Source organism: Glycine max, chromosome 15 (assembly GCF_000004515.6).
Source record: "Glycine max cultivar Williams 82 chromosome 15, Glycine_max_v4.0, whole genome shotgun sequence".
NCBI classification, from domain to species: Eukaryota; Viridiplantae; Streptophyta; class Magnoliopsida; order Fabales; family Fabaceae; genus Glycine; species Glycine max.
This window is the reverse complement of record NC_038251.2, coordinates 9,045,849-9,070,669: the sequence shown is the minus strand read 5'-3', so window position 1 is coordinate 9,070,669 and position 24,821 is coordinate 9,045,849. Positions and strand designations below refer to the sequence as shown.

General features: G+C 31.8%; 3 protein-coding genes across 4 annotated transcripts; 1 reads left to right on the top strand and 2 right to left on the bottom strand.

Annotated features, from left to right (window-relative positions):
- Window positions 1-6,959: 6,959 nt before the first annotated feature.
- On the top strand, window positions 6,960-9,118 carry LOC100818119 (cytochrome b561 and DOMON domain-containing protein At5g47530). The gene is made up of 3 exons (XM_003546142.5): window positions 6,960-7,960; window positions 8,181-8,435; window positions 8,530-9,118. Exons 1-3 carry the CDS (start codon window positions 7,322-7,324, stop codon window positions 8,854-8,856), a joined length of 1,221 nt encoding a protein of 406 aa, XP_003546190.1. The 5' UTR covers window positions 6,960-7,321; the 3' UTR covers window positions 8,857-9,118.
- A 1,155-nt stretch (window positions 9,119-10,273) lies between these two features.
- Window positions 10,274-15,400, bottom strand: LOC100817591 (inositol-phosphate phosphatase). The gene is made up of 12 exons (NM_001255695.3): window positions 15,275-15,400; window positions 15,117-15,172; window positions 14,971-15,021; window positions 13,493-13,573; window positions 13,259-13,362; window positions 13,077-13,161; window positions 12,615-12,669; window positions 12,469-12,512; window positions 11,174-11,242; window positions 10,991-11,091; window positions 10,860-10,916; window positions 10,274-10,565 (listed from the first exon to the last, which is right to left on the bottom strand). Exons 1-12 carry the CDS (start codon window positions 15,285-15,287, stop codon window positions 10,469-10,471), a joined length of 813 nt encoding a protein of 270 aa, NP_001242624.2. The 5' UTR covers window positions 15,288-15,400; the 3' UTR covers window positions 10,274-10,468.
- A 1,672-nt stretch (window positions 15,401-17,072) lies between these two features.
- LOC100817060 (putative MO25-like protein At5g47540) lies at window positions 17,073-21,745 on the bottom strand. Of its 2 annotated transcripts, none has more exons than XM_006597539.4 (11): window positions 21,214-21,745; window positions 20,452-20,616; window positions 20,131-20,249; window positions 19,711-19,785; window positions 19,282-19,375; window positions 19,121-19,180; window positions 18,398-18,466; window positions 17,919-18,017; window positions 17,576-17,620; window positions 17,392-17,494; window positions 17,073-17,297 (listed from the first exon to the last, which is right to left on the bottom strand). In XM_006597539.4, exons 1-11 carry the CDS (start codon window positions 21,331-21,333, stop codon window positions 17,239-17,241), a joined length of 1,008 nt encoding a protein of 335 aa, XP_006597602.1. In that variant the 5' UTR covers window positions 21,334-21,745; the 3' UTR covers window positions 17,073-17,238. The 2 variants fall into 2 exon arrangements, with proteins under 2 accessions (XP_006597602.1, XP_003546188.1); XM_003546140.5 differs by having other exon boundaries at window positions 20,452-20,613; window positions 21,214-21,683.
- Window positions 21,746-24,821: the final 3,076 nt, after the last annotated feature.

The window sequence follows — 24,821 nt, the reverse complement described above, 5'->3', positions numbered from 1 at the left end:
TTATAAGCATTTTTATTTTTTAAGAAGTGTGAATATATATATTAAACTTTATTATTCTTTTACACACTGACACACACATGTTTGAAGTGGTAAGGTATTCACCAATCGTTACTCTTGAAAATAGTCAGTAAATCATTTAGCCTTTATACAATAATTAAAATAATTAATTATAAGCATTTTAAATTTTTTGAAAGTATGAATGTATTAAACTTTATTATTCTCTTCCTTTATTAATATTTTATCATTTTACTTGGTAGAAATATTAAAAATAAACATGAAGCGAAAAAAAAATAATTAACGTTTTTTAATAGATGAATAATTAAAATTGCAGAACTCGTGAACTTTGACGAGTGTGTTTTCTTGCTATGATATTTAGCCTGTCATTGTTGCACATGGCAAGTTGGCAACGTAGATAAGTTCCGAGGGTGATAAGTGATAACTGATAAAAAAAAAAAGATTGACCCATTAACGTTGGAGTTGGGGGGCTTTTCTACTCTGGAAAACCATTGAGGGAAGGTGATAACTGATAAAAATGACACGGAAGAAAGAAATATCAGAGAGAAGCTAAGGAGATATAAAGTTGAGCAACTTATTAGGGGAAGAGGAAGAGAGAGAGGGAGAAGTTACTGATCTAATAACATTTGTCAATAAAAAAACCATAATAAACAAAGAGAGAAGCTATTTTTCAATACTTTCTTTAAATTAAAAACTAAGGTGTAGAATCGAACTTGATTGACGAAGCAAATAAAATTTGATATTTATTTTTACACATATTCTAATTAGCATGCAAACACAAAGAAAGAAATGGCATGAATGTAGTTTCTTTCTCAACCAAAAACCAAACTCGTACAAAACAGTGAAAACAAATGTTACAATATAACATGCTCAACTTGTACTGGGTTCATAATCTGTAGTCTGAACCATTGGATCTGCATACTTAATATATATTTATGTATGGCTCTGATTTTTTCACCTAGGCAGTGACACACATCATCTATGACTGGAACTATATATAAGGCGTAATAACTTGCTTCAGCTGTTACCTAAAGAGGGATGTAAGCGTAGGCAAAGTAGATAGAAAGCAAGCAAACCAATAGTGACATTAAACAAGAATCGCGTGCTACAAATTGACTTGTTAAACAGATGTTTTAACTATAAAATACTATTATAATTCCATAGTTTAGTGTTAATTAATCAATATACTCCAAATTACTCGTTTCAGCTTTTCCGGACTTATGCTAAACTTGTCTGGAAAAAGTCAGTAACTCAACCAAAGGTTTCAAAATGAGTGATAACTAATCAATGTACTCCAAATTGCTCGTTTCATATTTTGTAACTTCTGTTAAACAAGTAAGGAAAATGTTAATAACACGACAAAAATGTGGAATACATTGCCATATACGTACCCAGAGTTACTAAAAAAAAGAAGGAAAAAACAACAACCGAGTTAATTATTAATTTAAGTCTCTTTATTTATTTAGAATGTTTAATTAGGTCATTTGATTTCTAAAACTTATAATCAGCACCTTTATAATTTTTAAAAAATACTTCAATGCAGTTCTTTATTATTTAATTTGATTTAATTTCATCTTTTATTTTTTTTAAATATCTTAATGTAGTCCTTTTTTGCCGGAATTTGCAACTTAATATTGCTATCTCAATTAGATGGAAAGAATCACATCGAGGATTTTTTTAAAAAATAAAGGATCATCTTGAAGCATTTTAAAAAACAAAGAACCTAAAAGTTTTTAAAAATAGAGGAATTTTATTGAATATTTCAAATAAATAAAGGAACCAAATTAATAATTAAATCAAAACAAAAAATACACATGGAAGTTTGCTTCAAGGATTATTTTTTTAATTTTGAGAACATTTTTCTTAAAAATATGATATGAGAATGTTATTCTTGAGTATTTAGAAAAATGTGATATATTTTATAATAATTATTTTATTACTTCATAATAAACATGAGAATAATTTTTTTCAATCTCGTATTTCTTTTAAAAAATAAATAATCCATGAAACAACCTCTCCCTAATAATTTTGATATATTGGTGAAAAAAAAGAAGTAAATAATACTTCAAACATGATGAGTCTAATTATGTCAACAGAGTTCAAGTGGGAGCAATATATATAATTTAATTCAGAACCTATTTATTATTTTTCTAACAAATATTCTAAAAAGTACAAAATGAGAGAAGTCAGTCAATAGACTTTTTAAGTTTGTTCTCGTTAGACATAACACTCAAAACACTTACATGCAGAACTAACGAAGTAGTTTCTCATTGTCTTTTCTTAGTTTAGGAATTATTGCATACGTCACATTAAAATGTCATAAGCGGAAATGAAAGTTTGGTAGAATTCAGAAAATAGAAATTCAATTGTTATTCATTTTAGAAGAAAAAAAATACAATTTGCTTTTAGAACCATATTATATTAATTTAAGTTTAATTTAAAATACAGTACAATTATCTGTAATATTCTGAGTAGATTTTGGTTTTATATTGTTTGATTATATTAAATTACTTCTTTAATGATCAACACAATCAATGATTTAAATTATGAGAACCATCTTTTTCAAAAGTAAAAATTATTTATTTGATAAGAATAATTTAATTTTCATGAATACAAATTAAAAGAACATAAATAAACAATGGAAATTTACATAAATAAAATTAACAATGAAAATCTAAAAAACGTTATAAATGTTAAATATATTGTATTTTCTATATAAATTTTGAAAATATTATTTTTTTCTTTATTTTTTTTATTACATCATTTTCTCTCTTTCCATGTTATATCTTTTTTTGTTTATTATTTAAATACAATCTTCCATAGTAGTAGTATTTTCAGCGGTGAATTTTTTATTTGTGGTTTGAATAAAGAGAGAAGACCGGCGTACGGAACGATCGCCAGAATGGAAAAAAAGTGGCAACGTATAACGCGGGGCGCCCTCTGTGGGTCCCATTATGAAATCTGAAACCCTTTGACGCGGTACTCCTCCTCCCCCACACGCCGGTGTACTGTGCGGTGCCGTTTAACTTTCCGTTGGTGAAAAAACGTTTTTTTGTCTCTTTCATTCTCTACCTCATTTTTTATAGATTAGATTAATTTATTGATTCTCTAATTTATTTTTTACATTTATTTAGTTTTTTATTTTTTTATTCATTTTGATTTTTAAAATTTATTTAACGTTATTTTTATTTTTATTATCCATCAATCAATCCATGATTTCAATCCTTGTTGTATTTAGACACTCAAAATTGGAAGATTATGTACCTTAATGATTATTCATTGACTCACCCAAGACTTCTCTCACGTAGTCTAATCTTTATTCATTGGTTTCCACCCAATTCCTTCCTAGTAACCATAAATCATTCTTATAACCTCATTTGAAATTGGAATAGTTGTCCAAAAGTCATTATAAAACACTCATAATAATGATTAATTGAAAATTAAAGGCAAATGCGATCAATACAAAGCTTAGGAGAAGATCGTGTCTATAAGAACCTCAAAAACAGAGCCCAGAAAATAAGTTACATTTGATCTCAATTGAATGTTCTTGGATTAGGTCCAATAAATCTTAAATAAGATTTAGTCATAGGAACATGTTTAATTTAGTTCTCTAATTTTTAAAGTCTGCTCAATTTGATCATGTGTCTATATTAATTAGATTGATCATATAATCTAAATTTGATCATATGGTAGTAGCAATCTAAAACCATCACTAAATAATTTTGAGTAATCATAAAATGTGATTTCTTAATATTATTTATCTAATTTAGATGATATGATCAAATTAAATCAATTTTAAAAATTAGAAAATTAAATTAAATTCCAAAAATTAAATAACAAAATCGAACATAAGAAATAAATTAATTTAACTTTTTATATTCTTTTTAATTTATGTACTATTATTCCGTTCTTAAGAATTCCCATATATCATAATTATATAATTACCTCCGAATAGAAACTAATTAAATAACAAAAGTTAAGGATAGGCATAAAAAAAAAAGAATGTAGGTGTAAAGAAAAAGTTGTGGAAAATTTAAAGTATTTCCAACACCTATGTACCAACCAAGCCGATTCAATTTATAATATCTGAGATTTAAAAAATATTGATTGACTCGAAGTTACACATTGTGGAAGACTACTCAGAGTGGAAATCTACGCGGAATGTATACTTCAAAGTTCAAGCAGTGTTTTATCACTTTAAATCACTTCGGTAGCTTTTTAAAGTGACTTGAATGAGATTGAATAGAAGGGAAATAATTTCTTAGTTTAAGGTCACTTATATGAGAAACATATTTAGGATTTAAATTCATTTGTTTAAAATTAAAATAATTTCATACTTAATCCATCAACTCAGTAACTATAAAAGTGAAAGAATTAATAAGTTTTACATGTGCATGTGTTTATTACTCTTAATTATTTAATATGCCAATATTACTTTTTAATCAAAATATTTACACTATTACATGCTTTTGGCACATCTTGTCCTTAAGCTAGTTTTCTTTTATATAATTGAATCTTTTGCTTAAAAAAATATAAATGATTTAAACATAAATTACTTCAAACTTATTTTTAATCAAAATAAATTTATAAAATCTAAATCATTTAAAATCAAGCCGCCAAACACATGGGCTCTCAAAGGAAATATAGTAGCTAGTTATGGTAGCTTTCAAAACAAATATTTTTTCTAAACTTCATGTAAACTCAATACTCCCCTTGAGAGTAATATTATTCTATATATAAAAGTAATATTTTGGATTCAAATATTATGAATATGAAAATAAAAAAGCGTTAGAAAAATGTAACCCTTGCTCGTTCTATTTTAGATCAAAATCCAAAATGATTTTCTGAATACTATAGATTCTAAAAATAACATTATAAAAACATTTCAAACAAGTACACTTTTGCTCAATCAAACAGTCTAAAAGCTTACTCGTTGATTTATTTTAAGAAAAAAATATCACTTTTTATTGTTTGTTTATTGGAAAGGCATGAAAAAATGCACCATTATTCCTCTAATATGGAGATGACCTAATCTGGACAAAATTCCTCTTCCACCGCATTAAAGGGTATTGATTCGTTGGTTGTTAGCTAAAGCACATGTTAATGCTAACTAATGCTAATGATCAAAAACTGAGTCCCAGTCTTAGGTGTATGGAATTGGTTGCATTAGCTTAGTTCCGCTTGCGTTTCTTGACTTGTGACGCGTCTTCCAATTTCCATGTGAGTGCCAATTCTAGCTTCGCTGACTAACTCAAATGAGGCAGCCACAATAGTTGAAATAAATTACTCATAACTAAACACATTCTCCTAGTTGACTCCCACCCAAACTTGCGGAGAATGCTAATGCCCTGTGTCATAATCTATATATTGCTCAATGAAAGACTATGGGGAAAAAAAATAGAACACTTAAAAGAAACAAAAATTTAAGAATCTTCTAACGTTGACTACGACATTTTATTGCACTTAACAAATATGTTTGTTAACTCAATATGCTTTGATGAAGATCCCTTAATTATTCAATCATCACTGCTAAATTTATTTCCAGCCACATGGTAACGATGTACCGGTTAAGAAGTCTTCTCTTTGCCCCGTTAAGGCTTATAAAAAGTATTCAGAAACTTAAATTGGAAGTCTATGATTATTCGTTTTGGAATAATTATAAATTTGTAGTTTTCTTTTTTAAGTTAGCTTAAAAGAATTTCTCTAGTTAATTTAACATAAATGTGCTTAATTCATTCCGTACTATGGAATTATATATAACAAATATCTGCATGTTTGATTCCCGGTCTAACATCCTATACCGTGCATCAAAAACATGAAAGAAACACAAGTTATACAAAGTTATTTTTACTTGAAGGTGGAAAATGGAGGTGTATTACTTTTAATGTAATGTTAAACCAAACACCCACTATATCGATAAATTTGCAAACCTTACATGCAAAATATCATAAAATCAGTCTTAAATTCATAAAATTTAATATTATCCGATAGTTGAAACTTCAAAATCGTGTTTTGAGAATATAAATAGACACAATTTTTTTTGTATACGTCGACATAATGAATTGATGCTTGTGAATTCGAATTCTAAGTTATATTAACATTTTCATCGAAAAATAATATATATTAACCTTGAAGCCAACTTTTGATGGGAAACATGAGATTGCATAATGCTTAAAAGGTTAAGTAAATATTGGTATCTAATGGAGTATACATAATTAAATACCACTACCGCACCGTATGTCTATGTCATGGGGTAAAAAATACGCTCAACCCCGTTGGTGTGGGACTGACGATATTACAACGCAAGCAAGCCAAAACGGATGAAAGAAAGAGGTTGCTAGACAGTACAAATGGCACCGTTTGGTTAAACCGGCCAACAATATTATTTCTGATCCTTCACTTCAACCATAAAAATCAGGTTTGCAAATTTATATTTGAAAAAAAAAACAAAAAACAAATGTGCTTGTGAAGCCTTGAGTTGCACAAAGAGACAGGTGTGAAAGGGGGATGGGCGTTTCACAATCACAAGTCGTAATTCCAATTTATTTTTTGGAACAAATCAAATTGCTTGTTCATGGCACACGTAATGGAAACTTCCTCTCATAGGGAGGGTGGACCAGTGGTGAGACATAACGCGCCGTTTATAATTGATATTTTAAGAGGTGTTTCTATGTCAATAAAAAAATTATACCTTTTTTTAATTTTAATTGATACAAAGGAATAAAAAATAAATAAATATTAATAAGTGTTTTAAAGACAAGAAATATTTTTGTTAAAAGATGAAAAATTACGTTTTCTTATCATTTATATAATAAATATTTTTTTTTTAATTTTTTAATTAATTTCCTTACGAAAGTGGTCAGTAACATCCTAATGAATATCATAATGTAAAATAAATTCATACTTTTACATGAATTAATTAGAGCATCTAGATTTTGCGGTGTTTTAATTTAAGATTTAACCCCTTACTGTTTGTTTTTTTGTTTTTCTTCTCTCAGACTTTAGTCATCTTGGACATCAACCACTCAACTACCTAAACCCACCCACCCCTATAATAACCCCTCTCATCCCTCTTTCTCTCCCACAACCTGCTCCAGTTCATTAAACTTGTTTTTTGCTAGAAGCAGGAAGAGAAGCGAAACAAACAAACAACAAAATAATCAATTGAGCCACTTACCATCAGATTTAGATCTCCCAACAGAGAGTTTCTCAAAATTGCCAAGTACCCTTTTCAGGATCAAGGAAGAGAATCAAGAACCACCAAAAGGTGTTGTTCTTTGTTGTAGTTGTTTGTAACTGTAGCAACATGAAGATGGTTAGAAAGTTGGTTGTGGTGAGGCTTGTGTTGGCCATATCTGTGTTGAGCTCTCTCCTTCTGACAACCTCGGCACAGACAGCATGCAGGGGCCAGGCCTTCACCGAAAACAAGGTTTTCTCCTCATGCCGTGATCTTCCTCACCTATCCTCGTACCTCCACTGGAACTTTAACCAGAGCACAGGGAAGTTGGACATAGCATTCAGACACACAGGAATCTCTGGAACAGACAAGTGGGTTGCATGGGCTATCAATCCCAGCAACAACCTCAATTCAGCTATGACGGGAGCACAAGCACTGGTGGCTATCATACCATCTAGCGGTGCCCCAAATGCATATACTTCTTCCATCCAAAATCCCGGAACCACACTGGCAGAGGGAGCCATCTCTTATAATCACTCAGGATTGACGGCTACCCATCAGAACACTGAGGTCACCATCTATGCTACCCTCACTCTTCCCAGTGGTACCACCACTTTGGTCCACCTTTGGAACGATGGTCCTGTGTCTTCTGGTACCCCTGCAATGCATGCTATGACTTCTTCTAACACCCAATCCAAGGAAAGCTTGGATCTTCTTTCTGGCTCCAGTCAAGCAGGAAGTGGGAATTCACTTAGGAGAAGAAGAAATGTAAGTACCTGTTATTCTACTTGCTTTTTTTTTTTCGACAAATGTTGGTTTTGTTAGAGAGGGGATTGAACCCACCACCTTTCCCTTCCCCCTTAACCATCCAATCCACCTTATATCTCCCTGCATGGTTTCCTTGGCATCAAACCATAAGGGATGTTTGGAAATTCGTTTTCTTCTTTTTTAGGGAGATTGATTGAAGAGTGTATGTTGATTTGTTCAGGTCCATGGAGTCCTGAATGCACTGAGCTGGGGGATTTTGATGCCCGTTGGTGCCATAATAGCAAGGTATTTGAAGGTGTTCAAATCTGCAGACCCTGCTTGGTTTTACCTTCATGTTACATGCCAAACCTCTGCCTACATAGTTGGTGTTGCTGGGTGGGGAACTGGTCTCAAACTCGGAAGTGACTCGGTTGGTATTAAGTATAACACCCATAGAGCACTCGGGATCACCCTCTTCTGCCTTGGAACCCTTCAGGTATATGACTTAGGAGATGTTCTTGATTTGTTTGTTTCTTAAGCCTCTGGAATGTTATGGGACTCACAGAAACTATCTATTTTGTTGAATACAGGTTTTTGCTCTGCTCTTGAGGCCCAACAAAGACCACAAAATCAGAATCTACTGGAACATTTACCACTACGCCGTTGGATACTCCACCATAATCATCAGCATCATCAACGTCTTTAAAGGGTTTGATGCATTGGAGACTTCTGTAGGGGATCGCTACAATGACTGGAAGCATGCTTACATTGGCATCATTGCAGCTTTGGGTGGCATTGCTGTGCTTTTGGAGGCCTACACATGGATCGTTGTGTTGAAGAGGAGGAACTCAGAGAACAAGACAGCACATGGCGTCAATGGAACAAATGGGTATGATTCTAGGGGACAGCAGGTGTAAGGGAAAGTGGCCTCAGAGATACTGGATTTTTTGCTTCGGAATTCTACTTATATGAGTTTGGTTGTTAAAACTTATAACATTTTCTGTTTGTATATTTGTTCACTTATATGGAGTGTATTTAGGACACTCCCGGTAGCTTAGAGTCTGGTTTTGATATAAAATTCTTTCATAGGATAGACAGTGAGTTCCTGGGGCATGGTTTCCGGAGGATACCTTGTATTGATTTTCTTCATATTTGTATTTATTGTTTACGTTTATCTTACTCTTTCTCCATACCTTCCAGTTTCAAATATCTTGGCTTGTTATGTTATCTCTCTGGATTAGATGAAGGTATTCGATTCTTCTTTGTTCCTTTCGGCTGGGGGCAACAACCTAGTGGATTTTATTGCATGTACAATTTGGTAAAGTTCTTCCAAAAACTTTGTATCGAATCAAATTTATTTCTGCATATTGGATTTCAAAAGTGAAGCTGCGAATAGCATAAAGGCTATAAAGAATACAGTCTGTACATGACATATTTTGGTGAGCATCATTGACCAAACCTCTTGGGAATCGTTTGAATTTATCAAACCGAAGGGATGGATGCATTATGCTCCCTGTTTGTCATATTCCTTCCTCTATTTGGACATTTGGACCATTCTCTTCGTACCTGACTTTACACTATTCCGCATCAATCATTTTCTATATTTAATACACCGTGTTCCCCTTTTTCTGAGAGTTTGAAAACCAAACCCACAAGCGGGAGCGCACGCCATCTTATTTTAATTAGCAATGAGTTGCTAGTTGCATGTCTTCTCGTATTTCGGCCAAACTTTGTTAACACCGTGCCAAGAGACAAAGGCACAAGGCCATAGCGGTATCACAGTAAATTAGATTAAAAAGAAAAGTCACGAGAAAATGTCAAAAGAATCCCAGCATAATCCATGACGAAAGTTTACGGGAAACCTCTCATACCCCATGTGAATGGAATTAATTTAAAGCGAGTTGCATCGTTAACACGTGAGACAATCAATCAGAATTAGAGTATATATGCTCAAACAATCACATTACCATCAAATTCTATCAGAGTAGCGCTATTCTCACTAATTTTTTTCTGCAATACTTTCTACAGAGAGAAAAAGAGATAGAAACCAAAGAGAAATTTGAAATAAAATAAATAATGTGATAAAAAGGGATAGAAGAAAAAAATGAATTGCTAAAAAAAAGTTATGAAAATTTTCAGTGAAAATAACATTACTTATTCTATTATTAGATGATAAAAAAATTGTAGGCCTTGCTAAATAACTGTACTCAACCCTTTTATTTAATGGGAGCATTCTCTACCCAATCACCGATGATGAAAAAAATATCAAAAGAGCGTGTTTTAACATTCTTAATATACTGATATTTTAGCAATGTAATATAAAAGGAATTGTACTTGTTTGAAAGGATTTAAAGTGATTTATTATTGAATACTCTGAATCCACAGAAGAAGTTAAAAATTCTAAAACATTTTTATCATGCAACTTTTACTTAAAACTGAGAATCTAAAAAATTATTTGAGCAAAAGCTAAACGAACTAACAAAGATGGCTTATATGATAAGTTCTTGCCATTGATTAATAGTAAATTTCTCACACCATTTGGCGCAGAGTATCAACAAGTGCATCCTTTAAGAAAGGGTTTGAAGCTGCTACTCGCTGAGATGTTATGTCAAAATCTGCACCGGACCTGAAGCAAGTGAAACATCAGACGTTGACATAAGCACGAAATCTTTCCAACATATCTATGCAACTTTGTGTTATAGCTTTATAAAGTGCTAGTAAGTCCTGTCAACGGTGCATAAAATAATAAAATATATCACAATGCATGTCCATCCAACAATGTCTACATAACTGTCCACAAGATGAAGATGCAACATGCGAAGAGCCAAATGGACTATGTACCTAACTGTGCGGAGACTATCTAGAACTAAATACTTAGTCCCTTCGTGAAGAATAAGGATATCTAAGCAAAGTTACTTACGGATCAAATACAACACCTCCAGCTTCTCTAACAATGACAGCACCACCTGCTACATCCCTGGAAAAAGAAAGAGGCCTTGTGAATCACATTATCGCATTACCCAACATTAATGTAGAAGGAGATATTCATACCAAGGACCACCAAAGCCAAGTTCAAAGAATACATCCAGCCTTCCACATGCAATTCCACACAGATTCAGAGCACAGGAGCCACTCATTCGAAGAGATCTCACCTGACATAGAAAAGGTATGGTTATGGCAGAATCAGCAGCATCAACTTAGTCCAATAGATTCCATGGTAAGTCCCAGCTTTACCTTGAAAAGTAAGCTTTTAATCCTATCGGTAGAGGCATCTACTGTTTCTTTGTCACGTTTTGTTCCAGCCTGCTCTTTCAGAAGGGGAAAAAACACTTAATGAATTTCAAATTTGTCTTGTTTCAAAAGGCAAAATAGTTATGTGGATCTGACCAAATAATCTGGGACTTCCTAGTTAAGTTGGTATAAGATAACCTTACTGACCAAAAGGACCAGATTTGTAGGTAATTAAGCACAATAATGCAGGTAAAAAACACATGCACGTTCAGTGGGGATACAACCTAAAGCAGACTTAGTAAGCACAAGTTACAATCTGCTAGATGATCACATTGATATTTTGGGATGTTTGCAGTTTCCTAAGACTAAAATATACTCATATAAAATGCAAATTTCACTTCCAAAATTAGATTCTTATTATTTGTTCAACAACTCAGAGTTATAGCCTGATTAAAACAAAAAGTTTAGAAGTTGTTGCTTTCAAGAACGCAAACAACACTCAACTGATTACAAAGGTTATGATATGCATACATAGGGAATAAGCTTAAAACTTGGAAGATTTGGGTGGCATATAGGAATCAAAATGTAAGGCTCTAATATAATTTGCCTGCCCTGATATGATTTCAAATCATTTTAAAAAACATCTAGATGTGGAGGAGTGAGTAAAAATTTTAAATTCAATCAGGCAAATTACAGACATACGGATAATTTGATACACATTTTTTTAGAATAGTTTTTATGAAAATAGAGACACTTCAGAGGGGTTACTAGCAGTATATAAAGTGGAATCATAAAAAGGTACCATAAGGGGAAAAGTGAGTATCATGATTTAAATGGGTTCAGCAGTAATGGCCATGACTTATGCACAGTGTCATAATAAAAAGATTACACACTAGCTACTGAGATTTAAAATGTTAAACAACTACAGATCTAAAAAGTTAGTCTGATGCAAATTGTGTTGAACAAGACTATTTCGTTGCAATAGGAATCATCTACTTAATAGAAAGTCATGCCATATATAAGTCGAATTGGGTGTTAGACCAACCAAATACAGGACATAAACAATATTACTATTCACAGGGTTTATACGTAGCCAACTTGATTAACTGAAAGAAGCATTCTTACTTAGAAGGCCATTCCACCCATTGATATTTTGCAGCAAACTATATTTATCAGTTCCATGTGTTATCAACACAAATGCACAGTAAGGACAGGGAGTGAAATGCACTTCAATGATGCAAAAAATATATGGAAAAAAAATAGATTTCACATAGTAAACTATAACAGGTTTGACTTACCTCAGTTGCAAGAAGAGAGCTGATTAGTTCAGTTTGTGACGATACTGTGAAATTTCAAGGCATAAGCATAACATTTTTTTTAATGCAATAAGCATAACATTTAAATTAACAACAATCAATCAAAACATAAAGAACAGATGACACACCTTTTATGGGATTCCCATTCAAAAAGGCACCTTTTCCATGGATTCCAGTAAAAAGCTACATACAGCAATCCCAGATTTTAATTTCTATACTAAGCAACAGAGGAAAATAAATTAAAAATACTACAAAGTGTCATACTATTAAGGCTAATTTACACATAAATTAGAGTGTCATGCCTAAATAAATCACTTCAAAGTCTAGTCTCCAACAAGTCTTTTATCACATCAAGGATACAAAAAAGAATGATGATAAAAGAAGACAAAAGAACAATTGATTAAAATTTGCCCATAAAATTCAATTTTGTCCTGTTTCTACATTTTCAGTGTTCCAGAACCACAAACAAAAAATACTACATACAGAATTTTAACATTGTATAAAACTTTGCATGTTTCTAACTTATGGAAATTTTAATTGTTTTGTAGTCAATCACTTATAAAGCATCAGTAAGAGGGAAGATTTGTCACCTCATTAATTATTGGATTGTATACAACACCAATTGTAGGAGTTTTTCCAATTGTGAGACCAATGGAGACACAAACAAAGGGGAACCTACAAAGTACAAATAGTAGAATTATAGTCAACCAACATGGAAATATTAGTGTATAACTAATCCACAGTCAACTTAAAAATCAGAATTGATGATTACCCATGCACAAAGTTAGTAGTTCCATCCAGGGGATCAACTATCCATGTGGGTTCATCTGTAAGTTCTGTAGTGCCATAGGCAGCTGTGGTCTCTTCCCCAATGAACTAAGAACACCAATTTAAATGAACTTAAGGAAATATATACTGGCAAAAAAGAGAAAAAATAGCCACTCATCTTAAACTTGATTAATGATTATATGTATGGTTGTTCAGTTTAAAGGAGATATGAATTGACCTTGTGAGTGGGATAAAGCTGTTTCAGATGATTAAATATGAGTTCTTCACATGCTTTATCAGTTTCTGTGACCAAATCAACCTGTTCATCACATAAAAACATTAAAATACGGTAAGCAAAAGAGATATAATTCAATGCATAACAGTCAAAATGAACTTCAAAATAGACAAAGACTATGTAAGGGTACACTTTCACAGTGGCTTCATGTAATAACATCCTCTTTACATAGTGGCTTCGCATGATAACAACCTCTTTCTTTTTATTTGCATGACTCATTTTTCACCCTTTCGGATCATGGAGCACATGCACAGGACACAACAACAAAATAGAGATATAACAGCAAAAACAAAAAACAGAGTGTAGGAGACCGTGGGACCTTGAATAATGAATGCAAGCAGCAATAAATACTAGGAAACACAGAATAGATGAAGCATGCGAAGTGTGTTGGAGACTGGAGGGAGGGGGGAAGACATTAATTGAATTGATCCAGGGCGAAGCATGACCCCTAGTTTGAGATTACTACTAGGTGAATACACCTGGGATTGTGATAAGCATGATATGTATAGATGAGTTGAGTACTTCTCGGCTAGAACTTATTTGGTTCTTCATACGTGTTGGAACCAAGGGCATTTCATGTTCATAAGCCCTAAAAGTTTTGATAACTACCTTTCCTTAACAAAATTGCCTAGAGTACAGAATCAGATGATGTCCATAATAATCAGCGATAGTCTGAAGTCTTCGATGAAAGAATCATATAAGGATTGTCTAAAGTATTGTCTCTTGAAAGCTTGTACTACCTCGTTTAAAATCAAACATGATACACTTAAATTTTAAAGTTTGTAATGTGCTCAGTACACTACAGTATAAAGACACAGAGAAAAAAAACAATGAAGTTCTGTCATTTCAATACAGAAAGAAGAAAAACACAAACAAAATACGATAAATCTTTGAAAAGTAGATTGGCTCCCAATTAAAGCAAACTATACCACAAGACAAGTCCAAAAAGGTGGCACCGTTTTAAATTTAATATTAATACTATATTGAAATCAAGGTTTAAAAAACGGTTGCAAACCACAATTGCAGCCACAATGTAAAGGTTTTTGAGGTCTCTGCAATCACATTGCAGCTGCAAGTGTGGCCCCACCAGCTGCATTTTTCGCGATATTAAGAATCGTCACAAAACCACAAATTGCAACTGTAACGCAATTTTAAAACATTAATTAAAATTATAAGGTTTTAGGTACAGACTGAATCATCTGAAAGTGGTTTTAACTTCATATGATGTGATCTATTACAATGCAATGATAAAACATAAACTAACCCTTATGTATACCAATTTGAAAACTGATTTGAGAACTTCATTCATCACCAAAAGTTTAATTTAACACATACTCGTACACAAGCTGACACCACAACATAAGTTTGAAGTATGCACTAGTGAAATCGACCTGAAGGCGAGGAAGAAAAATGAAACAAACCTGTCCTTTGTGTTCCACATTTTTGGTCTGGTAGAAGCCTTTTCGAATAATCTGGAAAAATGGAAATCAACAAAATACAATTACAAGAGAATCAGAAAAGGAACGAAATCGAAAAATGGAGAGGCGTAGAATGAAAATGAAGTTACCTCGCCAGCTTTCTGAGCCGCGTCGACCGCAGATGCGAGGAATTCCGAGAGCGAATCTACAGTTCAATTTGAGTGAGTGAAGTTCATAATCAATAATTAGGTACGGCTACGAGATCCCACATCATAAAGTAAAAGGAGAGAAAGATAGTAGGAGGTACCATTGTCAACCATTTTCTTCTTCAATTGTTGTGTGTGAGAGACTGGGAGAAAGAGAAGGTACTGAAATGTGAATGTGATGATGTAGTAGAGGCTCTGCTTTCTTCTTGCGATTTCCTTTTCACGTAGTGTACACTATTTCCTACACCTGCTATATATAGCTACATTTTGGAAAAACAACTAAATTCGCTATTAAATAAGTTCTTATATAAATAACTATTATATATAATTGAAAAAAATAGAATGGGATTATTTTCATCCAAGCAAGCAATTTTTCAAAAGTTGAAAGCAACTTATTCACGTATTAGAGTTTTTTTTTTAACTTCTCTCAAAAACTTATGCAAGTGTTTATAAAATAACTCTCAACAAATTGTAATTAAGTTCTTTTAAATGCATTTATATCATGATCTTTTATACTAAAACGAAAATGGAGACTTCTGTTAAATGGAAAGAATCTCTACTCACTTAGCAATAAATCAAGAAGGAATTTGTTAACTAATCCCTTTAAATATTGATTAAGAAACTAAAACGAAAAAATATTTATTATATAAATTATACTATGAATAGTGTATTTTTTTTTCTCTTCATAAAAATATTTATATTTTGAGTTTCTTGATCAAATAATCTTGAGAAACTGGTTAGCATTTGTCAATGAAGAAAGTAGAAAAGAGAGATTATGAGTTCAAACATCCTCCATTGATTAAAAATTAATCATTAATAATTAATATTTGTTGATAAAAAAATGAATTTTAATTTTTAAATAATTCTGAAGACATATGGAATATGCTCTAGATTATGCTGATGCGTTGTTTTCATTCCGCACCATACACTTTTCCAAGTTCTAGGTTCCGTAGTCATGTTCATATAGGTACCGAACATATATAACTGAGAAAGTGGGGGATGGCCCCCCATCTTATGATTCTCTTTTATTGGTTCGTAAAAGCCTCCTCTCAAGTCTCAACCACAAATGAAGAAAAGCCCCACTCTTAGTATTATTGCAAAATAGAGAAAAAGGACATGTATATACTTGATTGACTGCTAGTTCTTCATCCTTCCAAGAAGAAATGCAATTATGATTTCCATTTTTGGGAACTTAGGTTGGAAATTATGGTATTTGAAATCGACCAGCGTCAAGGAAACAAAGTCATGGACGCAAATCAACAAGGCCTGTGGAGAGTGCAAACTTCCAAAACTTTCAACTAGTTTTGGAAATAATGAAGCCTTGCTAGTACAATCTCATCCTATGAGCAATTTCCCAACAGATCTTTGGCTGAAAATTAATTTCCCAGGATAAAAGAGAAAAGGAGTAGTTCACTTGACAGTATAAAAACCTTTGCTGAGACATCCAATTTAATCACAACCCATAATGTATATTGTATGATAAATTTATTATTTTTTCAAAAAATTATCTTAAATTAATTTAAACGATGATTTAATATACTTTCACCGATCATAATTTAATAAAAATCACAAAAACTTGCAAGTTGCACATCTTATCAAATTTTTCTCTCTCAATAGTTTTTAATAAATTTTAACTAACAGGATAGAATGTGTTAGAAACAGTACTTCCTTACCATCTTCTCCACAAAATACTAGATTATATCCCAACCAAGCAGCATAACGCCATCACCCATGAGTAACAGTTTAGTTAAACAAATGTGATTGTCAGATTATTGCATGACCTTGCACAATTAATAATTTACACGGCAGCTTGGAAGACCTTATTACTAACACCTACAAAGACACTAATAATGTAGCTCATTTAAGCAATTATTTATCTACAATTTTAAAGGACGGTTATAAAATTACAGAAAGGATGCATTGAAGTCTGTATGAAACGGATGGTCTCATATCGTGATAAAGACTAACAGAACTATTACAATACACAATTCGCTAAAGTGAAATGCCACATTGCAACTTGCCACTTAACACAATTTGCAGTTCAGGTGCGTCGTTGTTCCCTTGTTTAAAGAGCTTCAATTTCCCTCATCACTTGAGCTTTGTCGGCTTCAAATTGTTCATCCTCTGCACAATCACAACACACATGTGATCATGAATGAGAAACTGATAATTGATACCATAAAAAGCAACTAAACTATCCAGAGATGACATCACTTACCTTTATCAATTTTGAAGTCTTCCAATAGTCTCAGCATCTTACTTTTGTTCGCAACAAATATACTGACGATATCAGCTGGCTTATGTTGGTTGGCAGCAAATAGCTGTTATGACAAGAAATCATCAATAAACGCATGATTAAGACCAGTCACTTCCAAATGTGTGCTATAATATTATTATAGTACCTTGAAAACATGAAATGCTTCAATCTGTATGCTCTTGCTTGACTCCTGCAGAAAGAAATCAACACCAACCCATTAAATTCAACTTTAAACACATACCCAATTTCTTAATTTTCTCTCAGAAGCTCAATTTGAACATTAGTGTTCAGTATTCTAATATTGATGCTTAGACAAACTGCAACAATAGCAGCGGGGTGAAGGGCTATATATTTTGATGGAACTGATGCACTTGCACTAGCTAAAAACAGCAAAATAATCGAAGATAGGAAAAATATAACAAGGATACATAAGGATTGGAAGACAGGCAGCACACAAGCAAGGCAAGAAGGTAAGTAATAAGACATACTCTAAGAAGATTCATTAAAATCCTCAAGTTGTCTCTTGAGCTCACATATCGTGTCATTACAGCTGAATTTGAACGATCAAGTAACATATCTCCCAACAACTGTGAAAGAGAAAGAAATCAACTAAGCAATCATATATGCATCTATTCAACATGAAACTAACATTAATTAAACAGTAGACTGCAAAAACCAAAAATCCAAAATTCTTGGGGGGAAAAACAAAGGAAATCCACTAGCAATGTAACTGTTGACTAGATGTGATTTTTTTTAATTTTTCAGGAACATTCATAGGTCAAATGAACTGCAAATGTATACACAAACAAGAGAAGGTTTCTCAAACCCAAATTTAAGTTTTCAACAGGGAAATTTCTAATTCCCAAACATCAGCCGCTTACTTCATTCAATGTTCTTACAAATTAGCAAGTTATAGTTGAGGTCAAAGTAGAATTTATATGGATAGACCAAAAAAAATATATAGAACCTTGACAGCTTGGCGCCTTGTAATATAATTGGAAGATTCCAACAGCTTAGTGTTATATTCTGCAAAAAACTGAAAGCAGCAACAACGACGTTAGTAGTTGATAAAAATTGAAATGTAACTACTTAAATAAACCAGGTACAAATAAAACATTAATATAATGTTAAAACAAATCTTAAAAAATGTAGTATTTAAAAAAAAAAATCACTAAATATAGTGAAGGAACATGCTTGTCTGGTTAGCAATCATATAAAAAAATACGCAAGTTAATAACCACAAAAACAAATATGGCTATTTGATAGAAAATGTGTTCATCCACCATGCATGCAGAATAATTTTCCAGAAGTGTGTATTTTAATCTGTACAGAAGTCAATGTTTAGAAGCAGAGAAACAAAAAATATAGATCTACTAGGACCATGCCATATGAATGAAAAGAATAAAAATTAGAATAGTTGTCAGAACTAGAGGTTCTAAAATTGTTTGTCAGATTATAATTTATACCAAAAGCATTGCCCATCAAAACTCTTTAATTCTAAAATCAAAATTTATGCCATGCCCATATTAGCACCAAACTATAAACCCTTATACGAGAACCTTTATCAATCAAATATTTCATCCATGCATGTTATTTACCAATAGAATGTTAGGAAAAGAAAAAGGCGGTATACAAGTGTATAAATTAAAATTAAAATGCTACTTTAAACTGGGGTTGAAAGGGAACCTACCCATTCATAATTCTTGGATAGGAATTCAGCTACAGTAGATTTATGTCTTGTCAAGAGCTCCTGAAACAACACAACACCATATACCATTGACTCTGCTGCAAAAAAGTGCATGGCACAAAATATGGAAACTGTGATCACGACTTCTTTCACAGAAAACCCACCTTAAAGGTTGCTGCAGCATCCGCAGCAATGTCAAAATTTGGAAGTTGGATATAGTCAAAAAACTTCTTCATACGAGGTGAGTTCAGCACATATCTGATACAAAACCATGAAGAATTACAGCAACACAATAGTTATGATGGGGAAAAAAATTATAAGACCTAGGCCATTTTCCCTTTTCTAATTCTAGTGTTCAGTTCTTTATACGAGCTTCCTACACAGCTACACAGCACCATCCACATTTGGCAAGAATCTAGAAGTGCACTTAAAATGAAAAGTATAGGAACCAAAAGTGCCAGCATATGACTAGAAAATGCAATACTATTCTAACAGAGATTACAACCCTGATAGTTTCTAGCAGTCATCTACCATTAATAGCTTTGAGCTTGATAACACACAACACAATGAATTATCACATTCTTTTTCCTTACTTTGCAACAATCTGGTGTCTTATGCACTCCCTCAGCATCGCACCATAGTGTAAAGCCATATCTTGGTTTTCATAGCTGAAAGGCAACAGTTGTTAGTCATTTGCACACTAGAATTAGAGCCTATAAGGGTAAGCGTAATTTAATGACAACCGCAATGTGAAACATAAGAAATAACATGGGCATCACAAGATATGAACAAGACATACATAAGACAAAACTAAATTTAAAAATCACCAAAAATCAGTGATCAGGGACATGACATTGCCGTGTCTAATTGATGGAGATATTAAATTTTCAAGGTTGGTAAAAAAATTGATTTCTATTCATTTGATCAAGCAGAAGAAGAGTCCACCATACTGATTGCAAAGCTTACTAGAAGAAGAATCAAGAAATCAAAAGTGTCATCCAATGTTTTCTTACCCAACTATCAAAATATCCATAAGATCCATATTTTTCTCCAGGTAATCAGATGCAATCAACTTAAACTGAACCTGTTGCCTTTGTAAATTTGCAACAACTTGAGTGGCATCTTTTCTGGCCTGCAAAGCCCATAGTCTCCAGGTTACCAAATAGTAAACAATCGCAGTACAGCATCAAAATAAACATGTGATTCCACTGATCACCCAGATTCTTATTTCTTAATAAGCATAACCATCTTTCAGAGGGAATCTAACAGAATCAAACAGGTAAGCACAACATATTTATTGACTGCAAGAGGTCTATCATAAATTTCTTTACTACCTCCAAATTCAATTTTGGAAGACATTTGATAAGCAGTCGCAACGTGTCCTCCTTAAAGAACTCCTGAGTCAACTGCGCACAAGCTTCTGAGACTGGTTCAGATTCACTATTTCCATACAGGATTGACTTTAGCTCCCTGATATTTTTAAATAGCTCGGACATCTGCTGTTAGATGGACCACACGAACATCAAATAAGAACGGGGCGGGTGACTTTGCCGGCCCAAGAAGCCAAGATCCAATAAAAAAAACAAGCAAAATAATTCCAGCAGTTCATTTTTGCTCACACAAATTCCCACTACTGCTCGTATAATGCCTGATGATGGCATGTCGAGCTCAATTATACTTACCACTAAGCTCCGCCTCGCAAAGCCAAACAAATGAACAAAAATTGGAATACCAAAACGCGAGCATTAACCACCAACAATTGAAATATGTAAAACAAATCACCACCTACTACAGTGATTAATCATATTATGCGCTAAACTGAACTAATAAGATACAGTAGCAATCATCAAGTAAAAGAACATCATCAACAGCACAGAGATTATTCTGATTCACCAATCAAGGCTCTAAGGTTCCGCTCAACGGTGATGTAATGATGTTATTAAGCATTGGGAATCCAATAAAGAGCTTTATTTTTATTTATTTATCAGCGAGCAAACACAATTGCAGAGAGTTAGTTGAGATCAGACTCACGAAGATAAAAACAAAAGCATAAAAATTTAAAATTTGAGATCCAAAGATAATGAAACGAGATGAACCTTCTCCTCACGTTTGCTTTCGCGGGTTTCGGGGCTGCGATCAACAAAGAGCAGAAGATCTCTGGTCTGGCGCACTACATCTGCAGGAGTGCGAGGCTTAGACTTGAAGAGACCCTTCATCTGTTTAAATTTCTTTATCTGAAATCCCAAACACTGATTAGGGTTTCTGATTCGGGAGACCAGAAGAAAAAGGGGGCAAAATAAGAACAAGATGAATCCCGATATCTTTATTAATTGTAAATAAAAATGCTATTTTTTAATTTATTTATGTTTGAGATTTTGTTGGAAAATTAAGGAGGAGAAGATAAAATGAAAATCCACACAGAGGAAGCATGGATACATAGAGCTAACACTAACACCAGAAAAAACAACCCTGCTTTCATAATTCATGTCTACCAATTTTAATTTAACCGCTCCAGTTTCAGCAAAACTAAAAACACTCCCATTTAGCAAAAACATAAACCAATTAAATTGTAAAAAAAAAATAAAAAAAATCCACTGCTGTAACGGAGCAGCAAATTTCTTACCTAATAATTTGTTTTTTTAACGGAACAACGGTTCTGTCGCTGTTATTATCCATTCGTGTTAAATAGTACTAACTACTAGTATTATTTTAATTTAAGTAGTGGGTTGTAGAGGATAAATAATTATTTTTATATAATTAAATATTTAAATTTATAGTAATATTTTTAATCTATTAATTATATTTTAGATTTATCATGAATAATTAAAGTTCTAATCTCAGATTTTTTTAAGTATTAATAAGTTTTTGCTAATTATTAAATTTAATTTAGAATTAAAAAGATTGGTATACGAATAAAAATAAAAGGAGAATAGTAAACAAATACTTTTTAACATGTAAATCATATCGTAGTAAAAACTCATAATTTATAAATAATTTAAGTTATAATGTAAGGTTGTTTTTAATGACAGTTATTTCATTTGTAACAAAAAATATTAAATTCAATTTAGAAGTAAGAAGATGGGTAGATAGTTAAAAATAAACGGAGAGTTGCTTGATATGACTAAAAGATAAATTTTTGTTCATGCACGTTTAAAGAAGGAGAGAAAAAATATATTAAAAATATTTAATTAAGAGAGTAAAGATATCAAGGATGAATTTGGTGATTAAAATATGATAGATAAGATACAAGAGTATGATAAATTTAAATTTCATCTAATAGTGCATAACAGATAATATATCATCTCAATTTATCTATAAGAAAATAATTAAATTATGATTTTTATTTATATTATCATAAATTTAAATTTGATTTCAAAATTATCTATAGAATTAACGGGTTTAAGTAGTGATCAGATATAATAGCACTACTCGTACCTATAAAATGATTTTTTCAACCAATGAACATGAGCTATTTTATTTATCAATATATTATTAATTATTAATAACTAAATAAATGCATCAACTTTTTAAAAAAATGGACAATATCCATCATAAATCATATACCGCTACCATCTGTGAAAAAGAATGGTGATGTGTGAATTATGATAGATAATTATGATAAATAATTTAAAATTAATTTAATTGACAAAATCCGCACAATCGCAGACTTTAAGGATTAAAAGTAAAATTAAGTTTTAATAATATTATATGTTCCGTAATTAACATAAGTTTTTGTAATAAAAAAAAATAATAATAATAACATAAGTTGGAGATCGCATATGCACTACCCATTACCCAAGGCCTATAACACAAGTTTCCGGCATTTATGACATTCACATGTTTCCGGTACTTAGCCAATTAGCTTTTATGTAAGTTCTACTACCCAAGCTAGGTTAAACTAAATACAGTAACATGTGAGGACGGGTTAGCACTTTGCACAAATATGAACCCAATTTAATGCTAAAGGACTTTTAAGAGTCACAAACACGTATCTTAAAGGAAGAGAAGTGTTTTAGTCGAAGATAAGGTTCAAAACGACAATTATAAAGGACATATAGTTACCCACTCTAAAGAGATTAATGCAAACTTTGCTTATAAGATAATAAGATCGATCTTATGCTAAGTTTTCTTCATATTTGTGGTTTTGATAAACAGAAAATGAATCTACGTACATTTTTTTAGTTAAAAAGATGACTGTTTATATCAAATCAAGTGGTTTTTAAATCTATGGTTAAAATATATAACTCAAAAAATATTATTTTTCGCACCTGTTTTTTTCCTTCCCCGCACCTTACATTTTATGGTAAGAATTAGGAAAAAAATAGTTTCAGATTCTCTTTCATCCTTGATGGTTGTAAAAATAATATAAAAGAATGTTATGAAAACGATCACCATCAAATTTATGGTAAAGTATTTAAAATTTTCTCCTTTAGCGCATATTTTAACAACTTATCAATCAAGCAGTTCAACGTGATTTAACTTAAAATACTAAAATAATATATACCTTTGTCGCAAACTAGATATGATACATTAATAGATTGATTTGTAAGAATTTTATATTATCTTCGTATCTTACCTTTTAATATAAAAGAGAAAATAAAAATTCTCTCTTTCGTTTTCTAATCATGAAGTATAAATAATATATTTTGGTAGACTTTATTTACATGATTTTTTTAGAGTAAATTATACTCACACTTTAAAGTTTTTTGAGAGGGCACATAACTCATCTTCTTTTTTTAACGTTTTCAACAATTTTCTTCGTTGGTTTGTAACATACAATGTTTTTCAAACAATTAAAATAAGTTAATGTAAAGTTTGAGTCGTGTCAACGCAATAATTTCAAAGAATTAAATGGATATAGACATAAAAAAATATTAGTAAAATATTTGTTATATCAGAAATATAAAATTACCACTCTATATACTTTATTTTTTTTAGCAAAAACTTTCTAATTTTAATTTTTTAAAATCAACCCCTGACAAAATATTTTAAATTTTCCGACATTTATGCAACCATAATTTAATATATTATCATGAATTCAACACTACACTACACGGCAAAGAAAAATGTTCGCAAAGATTTAAATGGAAACGGCCCTACACAGTTCCATATCCAAAACAACAAGCTGCAAACAAACAAGAGGCGAAAAGATCAGACTCTAATAATTCATTTCTCAAACAACTAGCATGCATCATCAAAATTTTAAATTATATACTACTATGACAGTAATATCATGATTTAGAAAAATTTCACAATCACATTACCCATATTTCTTCATAATTTTTACACAAGTTGTTCAACAATCACTATTCACTACCCAACCCCAGTCACAATATTACTAAAGACTCGAGTCATTTAAAACCTTGAGCCGCATTTGACCCCGTTCCACAACCTTGCTGCTTTTTCTCTTCCATGGTTTCAAAGAAGAGAAATTATACTTGTATAAATGTTTGTAAAATTAATTTTGAATGAAATTAATTTTTATAAAAAAATTAAAAATAATTTTAAAATAACATGACTTATATTTAAATATTTTTATTATAAAAATAAGTTAAAAAATTCAATTTTTTATTTAATATAAAAGTTACTTGATATATACTCCCTCCTGTTCCAAGTATAAAGAAAAAAATATTCACTCTAATTAAAAAAAGTTAATTAATCACATTTAATTATATCAATCTCAATTAAAAATTATTTTTCTTAA